At 48.5% G+C, this 18,561-nt stretch overlaps 1 protein-coding gene across 4 annotated transcripts in view; it reads right to left on the reverse strand.

The window, feature by feature from the left end:
* Positions 1-1,006: 1,006 nt before the first annotated feature.
* LSAMP (limbic system associated membrane protein) overlaps positions 1,007-18,561 on the reverse strand; it is a 999,481-nt gene continuing 981,926 nt past the window's right edge. For 3 of the 4 annotated variants that reach the window (XM_035540486.2, XM_050712016.1, XM_050712009.1), the window contains one exon: positions 1,063-1,699. In XM_035540486.2, the coding sequence (XP_035396379.1) occupies positions 1,602-1,699 (98 nt within the window). In that variant the 3' untranslated portion in view covers positions 1,063-1,601. Of the gene's footprint in view, positions 1,700-18,561 lie in introns of all 4 variants that reach the window. The other variant, XM_035540485.2, reaches the window with a different exon arrangement.

Below are 18,561 nucleotides of genomic sequence, written 5' to 3' on the forward strand. Positions count from 1 at the left end.
ATACATACGCACACACACACACGCACATCCCCACATCGCACACACTTCTTGTAACAGGGAGGACAACAACAAAAGGGGGCATCGGCGCTATTTTTGCATGAACACTGAGATGGTTAGGAACGACCACACCATGGCTTTCAGTCGAGGCATCGCTCCTACACACACTGTACCTACAGGACAGGCTGCTCAGCAATGGCCAAGGTCTCATCTCTCACCCCATACCGGCCCAACCTCTCCTCCCCAGGAGCAGGCACCTCTTTGCATGCCATACTGTTTTTTCTATGCATTTGGACAAACACACACCTGTGCATTCACTCACATGAGTGTGTGCAAGCACTGAGGTGTAGCAGGAGCTGCTATGCTGCTACTCAAAGGCTGAGAGCCAGACAGGTGCAGGTGGGAGGGAAAAAAAGGTTAAAAAAGGATGCAGGCTGATTCTTGCAAGCGAGGTGGCCAGGAGGACACTGGAGAAGGGCCACCGCGGGAACCTGTGCTGCAGCTGCCCCTCTCTCCTCACCCCTCTTCTCTGCCCAAGTGATCTCTCAGCATCTGGTCTCACACTTACAAGGCAGGACATTATCTACAGCGGGATGAGCGTATGTACACATGGACTGTTCCTCTTGCATGCTTAGAGAGAGCAGGAGAAAGAGAAAGAGGAGACAGAGCGCGAGAGCCGCACACACACACATGCACGCATGCACGCACGCACGCAGGCATACACCGGAGAAAGAGAAAGACACAGTCAAATTGAGGGGGAGAGGAAGAGAATTAAAAAAAAAGGAAATAAAAGTATGGTTTCGGTTGAATTGACACAACTTTAGTTCAGGCCAGAGCGTGATGTTGCAGGAAGGAGGGTACAGGAAGGATGGTTTTTAGCAAGGGCCCAGTGCACAGGAGCACAGGATGAGGTGAAGAGAGGAAGGGGTTCTTCATGGGACACCAGTGTGCAGAGAGCTTCAGATAACTTGCTCTGTTGTGTTTTTTTTTTTTTCCTTTTTTTTTTTTTCCTAAAAGTATGAACTGCCTGAGCATTGGCTCAAAAAAATGACCAAGAGCATCCAAAAAGTTAACTAAGTGGCTACAGACGCTGAAGCAAAGACCTCTTTCTGCAAAAGAAAGAAAGAGGAGGAAGGAAGGAAGGAAGGCAGGTGAGGGAGTATGGAAAAGAGGAAGGAGGAGAGAAAAGAAAAGGGATCTTCTGTTCGATTGGCTTTGCAGGTTTTGTTGGTGTGTTTATTTTGCAGCATCCTCCGGCAACGTGCTCCTTGCTGGTGCCCCATTCTCCCCCTCGCTTTGTGTTGCCTCCTAGACGGTCGGTGACTTGACGGCCGGCTTGTTAGAAATCGTATTAAATGTTGCTGAGTCGTCTTTGCTGTGATTTTTCCTCTCCCCCCTCTTTGCTCCTGAACACACAAAAGTTGTGAAATAAACGGTCCTCTCCCTCTCTCCCCCTCTCTTTTTTTCTCTCTCCCCTCTCTTCGCTCTGTCTCCTGTATAACGCGTTTTGCTTTGTGTGTTGTCGTCGTCGTTGTTGTCGTGTTGGTTGTTGTTTGTTTGTTTTTAATTATTATTATTATTATTATTTTTAATTCTGATTTGTATTAACATTTGCTGAGTAGGCAGAGCAGGGACGCTGCCAGCAGCCACAGTGGGACGGCCAAACTCATGGAGCCGTTGTCTACTCTCCCCGTGCCAGGTCCTGCAGGGTGCGAGAAGGGAAGAGAAAAGAGGAGAAGATCACACATGGTACCACGACAAGGGGCTCAAGGAGGAGCATGCCACCAATGCTCTCTCCTCACACGACACCCAGCCTGCAGGAACCAGGCTGGGAGCAAGCAGGAAAGCTCAGCCCTAGCTGTGAACCCCGCGGTGCCGCTCACACCTCCGCTGTGCGTCCCCCCCGCCCGCGGTGACCTATCTTAGTGCCCACAGGGGCTGGTGCATTGCCATAGTCCCAAAATGTGGCACCTACAGGGCAAAATTAGGATTTTTTGTTAAGGGAAGGAAATGAACCTGCACGTGTGTGTGCGCGCACGCAGGTCTGTCGGAGGGGGCAGGGAGGAGCGCTGTGCCGCAGCAACAAATAACGCAGGCTCGCTCCAGGAATATTAAGTGCTAACGCTCCTGACATCTCATCCATCCTCTCATCGACAGGTTTCCTCTTCTGGATGGCTTTAAAGGCAGTGGTGCTGTTTTAAATTCACCCCACAATACCAAGCATTGGCAGTCTCTCCTCTGTAATGGGCAGGGAGGTGTACATGGCTGCAGTTTCATAAATGCATGCTCGTCGTTATTTACACGTGGGGGTATATCTGTGCATGTAGATGCAGTGTTTTATAGGAGAAGATACTGAAGTGTGGAGATAGATATGGGTCTATTTGTTGGAACTAATCCTACTGTGAAGGAAGACATGCTTACCAGCAAAAAGAGCCATTTCTAATGGGTGTGTGTGAGGAAAAAAAAGAGAAAAACAAACAAACCACCCGTTTGTGAGATCCTGATGGTAGCAAAACGCAATTGCTCCATCTCACAGCCTGCAGTTTGCCCGACAAAGAGCCACTCTCTGCTGGTGGAGCACAGGTGCCCAGCAGCACAGTCGCTATTAAAATTTAGCTGGTGATGTAAAGGCATCCCTCAAATTCTGTAATATTTTCATTTGTCTTATTTTTTTTTTCTTAATGTAGCCTTTCACTTACTAAATCATCTGTTTTGTGTGGAAAATTTGTATTCCAACTGTGGCTTTTTTTTCAGTTATTCCCTGCTCATTTTTTGACTTGTCACACAAATCCTACAACATTATTTTCCCTCCCTGAACTCAGGAACGAGTTCAAGTTCAGTTGCTGCACTTACCTGAACCTGTGTGTCAGAGACTGTATCTTTCATGGTCAACTAACTGGGGGGAACAAGTGTTTGGGACCATGCGTGTCACATTTTGTCAGGGAAGAAGTCACAAAACATGACTCCTCTGGCCCAGCAAGTAACCAAGAGCCCTCCAGGCAAGGTGCGTTGTCCGCAAAACATTTCCAGCCATTACATTTTTTACTATGCAGCTAAAATACTATTTCTCTAACACATACATAGACATGTAATACATGGCCACCTGCCCCTTCCTTGCCATTTTCCTAGGGTTCATACGGGATTAGAGCAAAGAGATGAACCTATGGAGGCACCTGGCATGGGAGAAGCAGAGGTATGTTAGACCTCGCCTGGGTACTGCTGCTCCAACAGGTGTAAGTGCTTGGCTTTGGGGTTTGTGTGTGTGTGTGGGCATGGTTAGGCATTGCATGGTATGATATGGTGCAGTATGGTATGGCGTGGTAGAAGAGATGAGCGGCTGCAATATGCAGGAATAAGGGAGGACACATGCGGCACGGTGTGATGACGGTCATGCCAGCTTCTGCCCTGCTCGAGCTCGAGTGAGCAAGCTTGTAGACATCTGATGACCCAAGACTCCCATCCCCATGACTGAAAAATGATCATAGCTCTATGTACATCCTCACACTTCTCCGAGGAGCTTTCTCTGTGCCACTGCAGCACGCACAAATTCACCCTGGCAGCTGCGTGTGATCCCCGTGCCTTGCAGCAGAGCCAGCTAAAGGCCACACCAGGTGCACTGCATTTACCTCCACACGTGCTGTGAAAGCGTGGGACGGTTCCAGCCCGATCACAGACCAAAGCCTTGAAAACTCAATGAATTCAGGCATCGAGGGCACCGGTTATGGCCAACGCTCACGCCGCGGTCTCCGCCGCCCCCTGGCGAGCATCCCCGGCAGCAAAGTGTCCCCTTCCCCAGGGGACGGACGGGGGGGCTCTGGCAAACGAATGGTGCCTTCTCCGCTGTCCCCCCCTCCCCCCCTTTGGTAACCTTGAGCCGGTGTCCTGAGAGTTTGCTCTGCCAGCTAATCTCCGGGGCTAACCACTCCCCGCAATTTGGCTGCACTGCCAAGTTCACGGCCGTGCAATGGCGAAGGGGGTTTTCTTCCACCACAGCCAGGGAAAAGAATTGGGTTGCTGCTGCTGCTGCTGAGCTCATATGCATATCTGGCACCATTTCACAAGTAAACCCTTGACAGACCCCAGACTCCAAGTGGCTGGCCGTGTCAGACCGCATTAATCAAACCAGGAAGGCACAGGCTGAAAATTGGCAAGGGCAAAGCGATCGCGCCTCCCTTCCGTGCTGCAGCTAGCGAGGGGTGCAGATGCAGGTGGCCCACGGCCGGGGAGACTAACCACAGCCAGCCTTGGTCATCTGTGCTGGTGCCACAGCACGAGGCAGCCGATTTACACAGCTCCCTCTGGGCTGAAGGGGACCATGTGCACTGTCCTACATCTCTCCCAAGGCAGAGTAGCCCGAGCTGTGTCCATAAATTTAGCTAGGGAAAGGATGGAGCTGTGCCACCATGCCCTTGCTACTCCTGCCCACCTGCAGGTGATACTGGACCCACACCAGCCTCACACAAAGGAGCCCCAGGGGTCCTTTCCACACACTGCTAGGAGAACACCTTCACATTTTCGAGTCATGGTGTGGAAGTGCAGGTGAGGCCCCAGTGAATTTTTTTCCCCCGCTGCAGGCGAACCCGTCCCCGCAGCAGAAAGCTGAGAGTGGCTGCACGCTCTGGCACGAAGCATGCTGCTTAGGCGGCGCTGCCAGAGCTTTATCAGCCTCGCACGCCAAGCCGGTGGCACCTGCTGTTATTAAGGGTGCCTGACCTTTCCCACTGTAAGGCCCCGCTTGCTTATCGCTTCGCAGGCATTAATGGGGAGGGAGGAATGTTCCCACGCTGGGTGTTTGCCTCAGGCTGGATTTATTTTGTTCTTCAGTGGAAGGTCAGCAGCCTAAACACTTCTGCTGCTTCTGGGGGCAAGGCTTGAGAAAGAAAAATATTTTTTAATTACCAAAAAAAAAAAAAAAAGAAAGAAAGCTTGTGGCTGTCCCTCAGAACCTTTTTCTGCTCTGACACTGGCTGAGAGCCTTGCACCACTGCAGGGATTTAGTCTTTCAGCACAAGGTAAACAGCTACACCAAACGATCTGCCCCATACACATGGGTGTGTGTATGCTACATCGTACCATACGGCTGAAATGCTCCTACTGCCATAAAGGGTGCAGGAAAAGAAGGGGCGGGAAGGGTGGTGGGACTTGGATGAGAAGGTGGAGGGAGGAGGAAAAGCAGGGTGCTTCTCAGGTTCACTGCAAACCCCAGTGAGACTGCAAAGCCTGTTCCTCAAAACCAGCCTTCCAAAAGGAGCCCACCGCAAGAGACCAGCTCTACGGGGTCAGGCCAAGGGTCTCATCCAACCTTTAGTCCCGGCCCCTGCAGCTGGGGGCCAACTCAACACTCCTTAAGAGCTTGATTTTCACAGTATCACTGAACGGCTCAGGTTGGAAAGGACCTTACAGACCATCCATTTCCAACCCCCTGCCATGGGCAGGGACACCTCCCACCAGACCAGGTTGCCCAAAGCCCCATCCAGCCTGGCCTTGAGCACCTCCAGGGATGGGGCATCCACAACATGGAAGAACATTTTTTTCTTCCTTGAAATTCTGGCCTACCCGAAGACTTCTGTATCCACAGTCTCCCTCAATATATTTTTTATTTTTATTTTTTATTTTTTTCGGCTGTTCACCTGTGCCCCGGCTTGGCTCGAGGAGCAGGGGGAGCTGCAGCAGGGGCAGGCGTTCCCGTCTGTGCCCTGAGCACTGCTGGAGGCTGCAGCCGCACGCCTCATTCCCACCAGGTGGCAGCCGAAGGCAGAGAAAAAAAATAAAGAGGAAATAAATAAATAAATAAATAAAAACGGGAAAAAAAATAATAAAACCACCCACCAGCTCAGGGCTCACTTGAACCCCGCAGAAGCCTCCCCTGCAAGGTGTCTGGCCGGGCAGGGATGCTGCGCTGCCAGGGACTCCCACAGATGCTGATGCTGCCTGTTTTGGATGGGACAAGGCCAGCACCGGGAGCAAAACTGGGGATCTTAGGGCACTTGTCCGCTGTTAGAGTCTGTCAGTCTGTCTAGGTGGCTAGCCAGAGGCCCTGGCTTCCTCCTCTGCAGTGCCAGACAGACCGTAAGTCGGCTCCAGCCTGTTTACAGATCTGCACAGCAGCATCCTTCCTGGCTGCATGGTGTCTGCAAGGGAATAACACTGGCTGGCATTAAAACACAGGGCTAGTGGCTAGGGACACCTGGGGGAAAACCCTGGGGTCCTGCACAGACAGACCTGCTGGCAAAAAAACCCTGGGGCCTAAAGGAAGGGTGCCAGCTCTGCATGCTCTGAGTGCAACGCGGTTATGTTTATGCGGCATGCAATCTGCCCTCCACTGGTCTGCACCTTCCCACAGCCACTATGCAGCAGTGTCCTTGCTAGAACAGCTTCAGGTGGCAGTTCTGAACTGCTGGGTTGGTTGTCCCTGTCAAAAGGAAGACGTCTATCCACTGTAGTTGCAAGAAACCAAGGTTGCATGGGTAAAGCTTCTAACCCGCTCTACTTCCGCCCCATGGAAAATGCCTGCTTCTGCATGCTCACTGCCTTCAGCTCCCTTTTGCAAGACTGATACCACCTCTGATGGCACCTATAGGATGTACAGAACTGTAGCCCTGGAGGCTGACCTGCTGTGCTTAATAACCCTTGCTGAACAGACAAACCAGATGAGACCAGTAAGCAAATCCACAAGCCCGCTTGGCTGCACAGAGGTATGCCTCCAAATGCTGTAAGCACCATGACTGCCAGCAGAAATTGGAACTACGACTTTCAAGCTTCCCAACACAGACCTTTAAAAGGGTTTTTTGAGATGCAAGCAAGGAGTAGATATATTCTTGGTCCATATGGAGAGGGGAAAAAAAAATCACCCACCCATCTACATGTTTCACACCTGCACTCACCAATGTGGAATTTCCCACTGGCTCCCAGGTTTTATCACCTGAGTAAAATGAAGCGGAGATAGGAAAAGAGACAGCAGATGCCTGGGTTTTCTCTTATTTACATTATCAAGACTCTAGGGCTTGATAAGTCTGTTGGTGCTCATGGAGGAGAGCCCAGAGAGAAGTTTCAAAAGGCACCAGAAAGCTACAGGCTCTTCACTTGCTTTGGTGAATCTGCCCCTGGGATCCTCTCAAAGAATGTGAGATAAAACCCAGTGTAAGAGGACAATCGGACCCCATGAGCTTCTAGCTGAAGGTTAGGCCAGGAGGAGGCAGGAGACAGGCTAGAAAGACTTCTCTGTGATGGGAAGGAAGGTTGTGATGGCAAAGCAAGTGGAGCTGGCCTGACATTTTTCAAACTGCTCTTCATCCTCAGTGGCTCCAGGCTCCGTGCTGGTGACTGGTTAACTTTGCTTACAGCAAAGGTTGGAGTCTTGCTTCTTGAGCAAAGAGGACCAAAAATGAGGGAGGAATGAAAATATCCTCTAAGGGATGTTTGGCCTCTAAGGTCAAAGGGAAAGTGGATATGCACCATGTAGGTGTCTCCATGGCACTTCACTCCCTAGTTCCTGGAGGGGTCTTAGGTTTTACACTTGCGAGCGCCCCTGGAAGAAGTCATTTTTCCAGTCTGTTGACTCTTGCTAGGGCTTCAGAAGATGAAATCTTTATTATCATGAAGGCTTAAAAGGGACGAATACTGTTAATTCCATTTTCAAGGTCATACTTCGAAAGTTATTAATTTCTTTCTTCCAAGGCTCTGCACTCTACTCTGAGGCTTTAGGGATTAGCAGTTTCTACTTACTAGGGTTCATCTGGGGCTTTTTCCTTACTAGTTTCCTGTCCATCCCCCCTGCTTTCAGAAGACATGCTTTTTCACTCCCTGTTCTCAATGTTGAAACTCTTTTGTTTGTTACTTGCTTATGGCCCATTCTTACTACCAGTTAGTATCTGTGGGGCTCTTCTCCTGTAATTAAAATTTGACTGCAACGGCACTGGCAATAGATTGGCTTTTCTAGAGGCAGAAGTACCACTGTGTAAACTATGGAGGATGCCCTGCAGCAACTCTCCAACAAGATTAAGGCAATGTCTCTAGTGTCTATCAATCTTAGCACACTGTTTAATGTATTTCAGAATTTGCTCATGGGTTTTTTTAGCACTGAACAGTTCTTCCCCATGTTTTGGAGCTCATTCATGGTGCACTAAGTACTAATCTATCATACCTCGTGTCACAGTGAAGATTCATTCTGCAATGCAGCTCACCCATCCTTCTCCGAGGTCTGAAGACTATCCCTGAAATCATATTTCTCAGTGTCGCTCTGAGAAGGTTGTGCTTTTCAAAAGATGGCTGCTTACACCATTTATCCTGGAGCTGGTATGTAGTATTGCTAGTCTGGAATTGAGCTATTACCATGATCAGTGAGGCTGGTGGTGGCCAGAAGACCACCTATGTTTCAAGGTTACAAATATTTTTCATTACTAGATCTATCCTAGAGGTATCAGAAAGTTCCACAGTTCTCTCACGGCTAAGAAATGTCTCCCACCTTTTCCATTCTCCTAGTAGTTGGAGGATATATATATATATATATATATATGTATATATAAAAACACCTTGCAAACTACTGATACAAAATCAGTTACTTACAACTCCCTTGTCTTCAAACCATTCATTGAAGACTTTCATCCTACAAGCAAAGCATCCAAAAAATACGTAACACAGAGTTTTTTTGGGGTCATCACAGGGAAGATCTAAGCTTTTTCTGCTTTTCATTTTTCTAAGATAGAAAAAAAAAAAAACAAAAATCCTCTACTCACATCTCAAGCACATGTGTAAGACATAGCAGACCGGCTGTGGAAACAGTTTGGCTTCTCATTAAGGAACAAAGAGCACAGCTCCCCTCACCCAGAGCATACACAGCCCTAGGAAGCAGGCTTGCTAATGGGAAACTCTGGAACCTCTTGAAAAATTAATATTTTCATCAGCTTTGTGCGTGTCTGTTTACCTACTTAATCCTTGCTACAGTTTTCCACAAGCTTTGCTGGGTATTTGGCATGGGAAAGATTTGAGTGGCTGTGAACAGAAATGAAGAGGGAGGGACACGCTGAGGGGTGCCTGGTAAGGAGATCGAAGCAGAAGGTGAACTAGATTGGGCTGGAGAGTGACCAGCATGCTAGACATTACTCTGGTACTGTAATCCAGTTGTATCACTGCCTCGGCCCTTCCTTTCTGTCTCTAGTGCCTGCAGCATGGTGCCCCCTGACCTGTCCTTGAGGTCTTCTTAAGGCCATCACTCCTCCCTGTGGACTCCCTTGCACCACCACCCTTAACAGAAACAGCCCCTGTGGGGTGAGAAGGCCCCCCCTGGGCCCCATCCCTCCTGGTGCAGGTGTGGAACAAGCTAGAATGAGGTTTTAGCTAGCTTTTGTCAAGGGCTGCTTCTGAACAAGAAATACGGGGCCCAGATCATGGGAACACCATAAAGGAGACCGCACACTTCTCTGGGCATTCAGAGAACCACAGATCTCACGAGAGTCAAGCCAGGCCCACAGGTTGGTGCACATCTCTAAAGCACGTGGTCTACACAAATACTTTTTTGTGCCATCTGTAGTTCTCATCAAAATATGGATGTGTGTACAGGTGTGAAGTTGCATGACTCCTGCTCACTTCACAGTGCAAGCAGGGCTTTCATGCTGGCTTCCTGGCCCAGTCACGGGTAATGCTGGAGCAGAAAGGGCTTCCACTGCCCATTCCCAGGCCAGTAACACAAGAAGGAAAGTCACTGCAGCTTACAGACAGCTGAGCTAGCCTACATCTGGGTGACTTGGGAGCAAAGGAAAAGATGCCTGCAGCCACTCTGTCCATCCTCTAGATGTTCTGGGGCGCATAAAAACTGCTCAGCGAAGGTGGGATGTGCCTCTGAGCATGGGGTGTGTGTGTAGTGCATAAAGTGATCTGGCTCAGGAATGTACTGGTCCACCAGCAAGCATGCGTGTCTGTAACACCTACCGTAGAGGCAGCCTGGCTGGACCTCACTGAAGCCGTGCTGGTCACAGCACATCCTCCTCTGTGGCCTGACCCCTTGTGCCCTTGCTCCTGTCCATGCATCCATTTCCCAAATTGCAAAGGGACATGCAGGTGATGTTGGGGAAGGGCCAGTGCACTTCTTCGCTTGCCTTGCCGCTAGGCTTCTCCTTTTTGCAGGGATGCTCTGCCGACAGACCTGCTTGCCCACAGCAGGGCAGGCCCGCCAGGAGAGCTCTGCTTTTTCTGCAAGCCTGATTTCTTTGGAATGGTTGTTTTTTTTTTTTTCTTTTTTTTTCCCCCCTGTGCACCCCCTCCCTCCCAAATCCCCCACCTCCCTTCTCCCGGTTGTTTTTGTTTTTAGAGAGAGCGCCTAGACAGCTGTATTAATCATGCAAGCCCAGCCATGTGTAATGTGCTTTATCAACAGCAGAGCAGACACTGAATGGCAACTGGTTCACAAGCAGGCCCAGTGCAGTGCCTGAGCCGGGAAGATAAACCCGCTGCTTCCCAAACCGACTTACCGTCATGGGTTAGTGAATGGAGAGGCTGTTCACTTGGGACAATAACCAGAGGGGAGGTCAATTTGTTAGGCAAATTCTTAAGTGGTATACAGTCAAAATGGGAGCAGGGGGAGAGGAGGAGGAGGAAGGTGGGAATTGTTCTTTGGCCGTTTTCTCTTAGGGGTGCGAGGAAATTTTGAGTGTGTTTGAGGATTAAATCAAGACAACAATGGCTGTTCTTCATCCTCCTTGCTGCCCTCCACACTTGGGTCCCCGTCAGCCCAGCTGGCAGCTCACCACAGGAGGACAGGAGAGGGAGAGGGAAGAGCGAGCATTTAGGTACACTTTCTGTGCAGTGGGTGTAGGTCGGTCTCCTAATCTCTAAGGAGGGAGGTTCATCTGACAGCTTCCAAAACCCACCTAACATATCGATGGTACCAGTTATGAGTGTCCTCCAGGCAGGGGACATCTGGCCCAGGAGGGTCGTGGTCTGCCCGAGCCCTGCTCTGCAGGGCAATCTCTCCGTGCTACAGCTCCGATGCTATCCATCAGTGTCCCTACTGCACAACTGATTTTCCAAGGCAGGTGCTTTTCCATGGGCTCTGTGTTTTCTCCCGCAGTGGTTTCACCCAACCTCCACTCTCCCAGCTGACTGCTGAGCCCTGACCTCTGTTTGGCAGGGCTGTTCTGCAGGCGTGCAAAGCTGCACCTGTGACTAACCAGACCTTGAAATGCCTTCGCTACCCCAGTGCAAGGGCCCAGCCCTGAGGAGTATCTTCCTGGGACTTGCAGTCTCAGTTTCTACCCTCTGCTTCTGCTCTTCCTCCCTCACTGGATTCTCCACAGCATTACTACCGGAAAGGGTTATGCAAATATATGCAATCCAGGGCTCATTCTGGAATAAATCAATCTAAATTAAAATTAATGAACAAAAAGTACAGAAACAGATCAAGCAATAAAGCCATTTCTCTCTCTCTCTCCCTTGTGTCTTTTTTTTTTCCCTTTAAAAAAAGCTGGTTTCTTTTCTTTACACTTTTTGGGAAGGAATTAGAATGTTTTCTAATTTTTTAAACAGTCTCAGCAAACAGAAACTGTCTGTTGCTACCCAGAAAGCTCACCAAATAATGCTAGTAGCTGTAGTAGCAGAAATAATTCTTGGCATTTCTCTTTCCCCCTAAGATGTTTCCCACTCCGTACTTATGATCCATTTTGGAGCACACTATCATCACCTCTGACTTTTATTCACTTTTAACCACATGGTCAAAAATAAGACATAATGACACTGCTTGCCTGGTACCTATGAAATATCAAGAAAAAAAATCAATATGATGTTGGCCTTCTGCCTTTGCCCTGTCTTGTTCTTTTTGTTCCCTTGGCCTGAAGCCCCAGCAGGCTTGGCACCCACTGCAATTGCAGCCTACTGACCTGGCAGGGATGAACACTGACCTTGAGTGCTGAAAGAAACTTGGCTTGCCTGATCCACCCTGCAGAGCCATCCCCTTCTGCAACGGAGAATGAGCTTTTGGGAAAATCTGGCTGGATACCACCAGCAGGGAGCAAGGTGAACCTTGAGTTGAGCTTGATCTCCAGGGTCACGGGCGTTATCAGGTGCTGATGCCTTCCTAAGCTTGGTCCCTACAACCAGTATTTTTGTCTGCTGGTAATTTCTATGTCAGGATCACCATAGGACAAGATTGGCTATTTTAGCCTGTTTATGCTATGTTTTCCCCAGCCCTGCCAACAAGTATGATTCAAAGGCTCCGAAGGCTTGGGTTTTCATTGACCATTTCTTGGAAACCATCTGAGAAAGCAGTTCTGGCTTCAGTGAAGAAGACTTGAGAGACTGATAAGTTCTTTAACCATCCACATCGTACTGGGAGGACTGGTTTCTGTGGACTGCTCCCATATCGCTACCTAAGCAGCAACCCCCCTGCAAATCATGTGTTAACCCTTTACAATCTGTACTTTCTCATGTATTCCCCCATGCTTCTCCCCATAGCTTCAAAATGTTCAGATTTTCAATCTTTTGCCAAAACAAGGAGACCCAGCTCACAGGACAGCTGCCTGCTTAGCTTTGCTTGGGCAATGGAGGAAGTGACAGGGGAGCAGCCATGGGTGGAGGTGACCACTGCAATGGATGAGCTCTCTTTCCTCTATAGCTAGGACCTCCATGGGGAGGGAGGAGAACTGAGAGGGTATTCCAAAGAAAGGTGCTCTATGTTTCCCACTCTGGTCATCAGACACAAATGAACATCTCTTTTCTTCCTTCCCCCAGCTCCCACCCACTCGATGAAGGCATTAGTGACAGCACAAGCTACACGGGCTACAGCTAAATGGAGACTAGCTACGAGCTACAGTCGTACAGGGTCATTCTCCGATCAGTGCGCGTTTTGGCAGAAACACAGGACTGCTCATTCTCCTTTTCCCTTCCCCTCCGCCAGTTATTTACACACTATTACTGTAAATCTGTGTTGATGACCATGACTGGATTGTGCCACCCTCTTGGCAACAAGGCATCCCCCTGTGGAGCTCCTGGGGTTCGAGCTAACCATGCTGAGAAAGTTCCTGGTTAATCTGTGGTAAGCCCTCATCGCAAAACTCCCGAGGGGAAGACTTAGAGGTTTTGAAGCCTGTCAGGCTGGGTAAGCCATTCTGATGTGGACACTAAGGGCTAATGATAGAGGAGTGAGTCTATGTGCAAAGGGCTGAGGGCAAAGGGACAAAGGAGGAGGACAGAGATGGAACCAGTGGCATACTAGTGACAGATGCTTTCGAGGTACACCAGAGATCCCATTTGCCGTGATGTTGGCAGATGTGGTGGGGAATGAGCAAATTCTCCTTCCAGAAGAAAACCCCTTAGAAAATCACTTGATGATACACTAAGGCCAGCTAGGTGTTCTGACATCCCATTACAATGTGGTTACCATGTGGGCAGGAAAATGTGATGAGGTGACATCATCCTGGAAGACTTTTCAGGGCAAGTTCCCTGCTGGAAAATCAGGAGAGATGGAACATTTACCAGGGACAAATCAGCTGAGAGCTGAATCAGCTAGGCTCCACCAGCCTTCTAGGATACAGCCTCATCAAATTCAAGTCCCATGTGTTCAGCTGAATGGGCTTCTTCTGAGTCCCTAGCCTGCCTGAAAACAAGATGTTTTCACAGCAGCTAGCTGATGATAGCAATGAGCATGAGCATGAGCACAGTGCTCTTCATCTCAAAACACCTTCCTTTTAAAATTAATGCTCAAAGCCCTACAGGGCAGGGAAGTGTTACCAAGGCTTAAGAGAAATGGAAATTGAGGGAGAAGAGGCTGCGATTGTGGTCACTGAGGAAGGGCTTGTTTGAGAGCTGAGGACTGCATCTCAGAATATAAACCCATAGGGAGAAAAAGGTCAAACAAGAAGCTTTTATGCCTAAGGTTCCTTTGAAAGTGAACAGCAAAGCAAAAGCAAATGTTGAGATAAACCAGTATCTGTGCTGAAGGCCCACATTAAAGAAGCTGGTAGGGGCTTTCAGATACCAAATGAGGTCCAGAGTATTTAAATTCTACTTTCCCCCTCTGCAAAATCCTCTTAGCGTGTCCTGGGTCACAGGAGATATCCCAGCATTTGGCATCACAAACTCCTGAAGACTCCTCACACAAGTGATGTCATACCAGGATGTCCTTCAAGATGATCTCAGGAGAACAGGGAGCAGCAAAAGGAAAAAAATAAAAACTTCAAAGGCAGAGTGGAAAGTGTTTTAAAGGATTGACAAAAGCTTTGCAGGATGGCCTTGGCAGCTTGATTAGGAGGGGCATTTGGTATGGAAATCTGGGCCTTGCTCACTTGCAGTTTTTGCTTTATCATTTACCTTAATGGACTACTAATTCAAAGCCAGCTGTAAACAGGGCTGGCTCCGAAAAGAATTAACAGTGCCTGCTTGTGGAATTTAAGGATATATAATAAAAATAATCATAAAAAGAAAGAGCCCTGGGTTTTCCATCAGACAAAAATATTTGTCATTGAAAGTTCTGCTTAAAAAAGAACAAGCAAAATTGGAAAACTCCTCAAAACCTTACATCCCAAACAGCCTCAGCAACTTTAATTTCATATCCAAGCACACGTTTCATTTGCAATACATACGATAATGGTGTTTAATTGGATTTATTTTGCCACACTAGGTTCCCAACGGCCTACTTTACTCCTTTCTTCAGCTCCTTGAATGTTATTTACAAATCACTCTCAGGGATTTAATTTTAATGGTAGCTTGATTTCTTTTTTTTTTTTTTCCCTCCTTTTTTAGGTACTTTTCTTTAATTGTGTTTGTGGATTTGCCTTTTAAATAGGCAATTGTGACTACATCCTGAGCCTGAATAAGTTGCCAAGAGCAGAGCTTGATTTGAAAACGCAGAGTAGTTAAACGGAGCTGATGTAACACCCAGCATTTATTGTTCTTTTCATGGGAGTACCTGCAGGTGCTTTACTTGGGCAGGTGCCCTTTTGCAAAACAACATGGGTTCATAATAACACTCTACCTCCAAGCTCTATGCAGACGTTAACTATTGAGGCCTCAGAGCATCCCATGAGTTGAGTATATCTCCATCATATGGCAGTGAAGCAAAGATACTGAGGAGCCCTAGGCCAAAGTGTTTTAAGTGAATAAGGGGACTGGCTGCCTTATTGCTGATTTAGCTTCAAACCTCTGGAAACAGCCCAATTTCAGGAAGTGCTGAGTCTCTGTGCTTTTACACAATCTCGAGATTGCATCCAAACACCAAACCTCATGTGCACATCTGGGCCACGCTGCCTGGACCTGAGGCATGCTTTAGCAGCATGTGGCAAGAACAGGAAAAATACTCAGGCTCTGTTTTCCCTTCATACCTCCTCCCTTTGTAATAAACCAGTCCGTACCACCTCACTGTGGTTTATGTGTTTACCTTGAGCTTTTTTTTCGTGCTGTCTGCCTCAGGTTGGAAATGAGGAGACATTTCTTCTCAGAAAGAGCAGTCAGGCATTGGAACGGGTTGCCCAGGGAGGTGGTGGAGTCACCGTCCCTGGGGGTGTTCAAGGAAAGGTTGGACCTGGTGCTTAGGGACATGGTCTAGTGGGTGATATTGGTGGTAGGGTAATGGTTGGACCAGATCATCTTGGAGGTCTTTTCCAACCTGAACAATTCTGTGATTCCACGAAATGCAGCACTACGGGACAGACAGATTTGGGGGTATATGGCAGAGGAATGAGAAAACAATGCATTGTGAATAGCTTGCACATCTAGAGTGAAAAAATCTCCTGGCAGCACTTTAATTTTTAGCTTCTCACTTGTCCCCTCCACCATCCCTGCAACATTTTAGACCTGTTTATGCTTTTGATCCAAATCAGGATATGTGAAAAGAAAGCATAGGACTGGAATATATGTAAGGAATGGGTCTCTAGACAAACTGATCCCCACTGAAGACTGTCCAGACCTGGATGAGGACACGATGTCATGGATCAAAGTTTGGTTAAAGGTTGTTGCTTTTTAGCTGACTGGTTTCCTGAAATGGAAGGGGGGAAGGGAAGGATGAGGAAGGTGAGCAGAAGAGAACAAATGGCATGTAGAAGAGATGGGAAGGCCCTTATTGTCCTGCACTGTTTTGCCCATCCCTTGCTCTTCGCATATATCAGGATGATGGAGAATGACCCGGCTAGAGCTACTTTGACATAAAGCATATACTGACCTGGAAAAGGGTTGGGGAGTGTGGGTAAAACTCGTTCTAAGGGGGGAAAAAAAACAATAAGCAACATGCAGGAGAAAAGCCACTTTTCACACCAAGCAAAAGCAGCAGATACAAACCTGATGGAGTTGTCCATCCCCAAATTAGATGAGCTAGAGTAAGTTTCATACAAAGCATTCTGCTAGCAACACACCTATTATACATCAACATTCCTTGGGACTTGGAGTCAGACAGAAGTCATTTGAAAAACTAAACAAATAATATCCACACAACAAGAGGGATTAAGCACCTGCAGAGAAGCTAATTGGAGTTGATGGGCCACATCTCCCCTCTGACTTTCAAGACCGCTCATCTCATCACACTACAGCTCCTCTTAGCTACACCTCTGGCTGGAAGCTAGCCTTTGACAGAAAGGTGAGTTGTGGAGGTCCTCCACAGGTAGTTACTGCCTCCAAAGAACCTTCTCCACAATGGATTTCTTCCCAGAGAGAGGTCCCCTGAGGAACTGAGAATGGGAGGTGTAGCCCTGGTGAATCCTCAAGGGCACTCTGTTTCTTTTGCACCTTTGTCTTCCTACAGGAACAGAGCTTTTGCAGATTCATCAGCCTCTAGTAGCACACAGAGCCTCCTGTTTTGGTTATAGGGTTTTTACAATGCATTCTTTTTCTACGCCACAGCAGGCCTCTGGTATGCATCGCTGCTGGCTTCACACACTGCTTCTTCCTAGCCAGGATCTCAAAAGAACTGCACAGAAACTGAAGGAAACTGGGACTCGGAGACCGCAGTCTGAGGCTAACAGCAGTGGTAATTCCACTTTACAGATAGTGCAGGTGAGGCACAGAACAAGGAAGCAATTTGCCCAAGGTCAAACACTGAACTGTTGGCAGAGCCAGGCAGAACCATGAACACAAGCCCACCAGACCTGACTAATGACTGGGTCTCTCTCCATTAACTGCAGAGCTTGCTGAATGCCTCGTGCTGACTGAGACGCGTTCCTACTCAGGGGCTGTCTGCTGGGTAGACGTTTAGCTGTAGAGATGTCACTATGCAAAAGCTGATAGGCCTGGGGCAATGAGCTGTCTCCGGGCTTACCTGTGAGGCTGGTGCTAAGATCACTGCTGACGGACATACGGCTTGGCAGGATACATCAACAGCCCGCTATTATTCTCTGATCACAATCTGGTCCCAGCTATTTGGAGGCCAACGCTCTTTAAAAAGCACTCTTGGTGCAAGGAGCTAGCTTCTGACTATCTGGAACCCATGGGGACACAGCAGGTCGATCCAATCTCTGTGACACTGGCAGATCTCCTGCCCTCACAGTGGTAACGGGGCTGTTTGAATCCGCAGCAGGCACAGGGGAGATTGCCTCTTGCGTAGAAAATACACGGTTAGTCTGGATCTCTGTGTTTATGTAGCACCAGGGGACTATTGTTCTGTGAAAGCAGGCTGTTGTGCTGACATGACTTCCTTGTTATTTAGTTTGGTTAAATAACTCAACTCCCCTTTACCTTCTTCCTGCACAGCAGGCTGCAGACTGCACAGCATAAGCAGTTAAAGCAAAGCACTACGGCCTCATTATCACGCTGCTTTCTATTCAAGGACTCTACCTCTGTTCCCCTCGCCTGCTGCGTGCTGCCTTTATTGCTCCACCCTGCCTCATTAGCAGTGTCTCAGGCTTGCCCCATCTGGCTGTCACCCTAACCACTATCTTCTCTCTCCCAAGCCTCCCTGTTATTGACAGCCCCTGGGAAATCACGGGGTTTGCTCTAAGAGCCTCAGACTCCACTCGCAGTTGCGCTCCAAACCCTAGCAGCCACCACCATAAGCAGATGCTCAGGCGCAAGGAAGCACAGGCAGGGCATCACAAGGAGGGGTGGAACAGGGCACCCACAGCCAGCACTTGTGCTGGGGCACTAGCAAGAAATGACAATTTAGAGGCAAGTGCCAGCTCTTCTTAGGAATGTGCCTCTTGCTGGGATTAAAACTGCTGGACTAAAATGGTAGCTATACCTGAAGCATCTCAAGGAGACCATGGTGGGATCCTGCCTGCTGCTTGCGTCTAATTGGCACTGGCCTTGCCAGGTGCTGCTTCACCTCTGCTTTTCCTAACTCACTGGAGGGCACCGAGAATGCAAGCTGGAGAGGATGCGGCAGGGTTCCTGCTGAGGTGGCAGTCTCCCATAATTGAGACAATTTAGCCAGCAGGACTGCATAAGGATGTGCAGCACTGCCCCGTTGTCTCCTGTTTTATCCTCAGGGATGGGCTGGCTCTGCAGGAGGCAGAAGTCAACTGATTTGGAAGGGCTTTCATTGCTTTTCTCTGCCTTGCTAGATTGCACCAGGTGCTGCGCCTGCTTCTGTGTGCCTGTGGATATGTTTGCTTGCTTATTATACTCACACATGTAAACCTATGTATGCATATG

The sequence above is a fragment of the Cygnus atratus genome, chromosome 1 (genome assembly GCF_013377495.2).
Source record: "Cygnus atratus isolate AKBS03 ecotype Queensland, Australia chromosome 1, CAtr_DNAZoo_HiC_assembly, whole genome shotgun sequence".
In the NCBI taxonomy this organism is placed as follows: domain Eukaryota; kingdom Metazoa; phylum Chordata; class Aves; order Anseriformes; family Anatidae; genus Cygnus; species Cygnus atratus.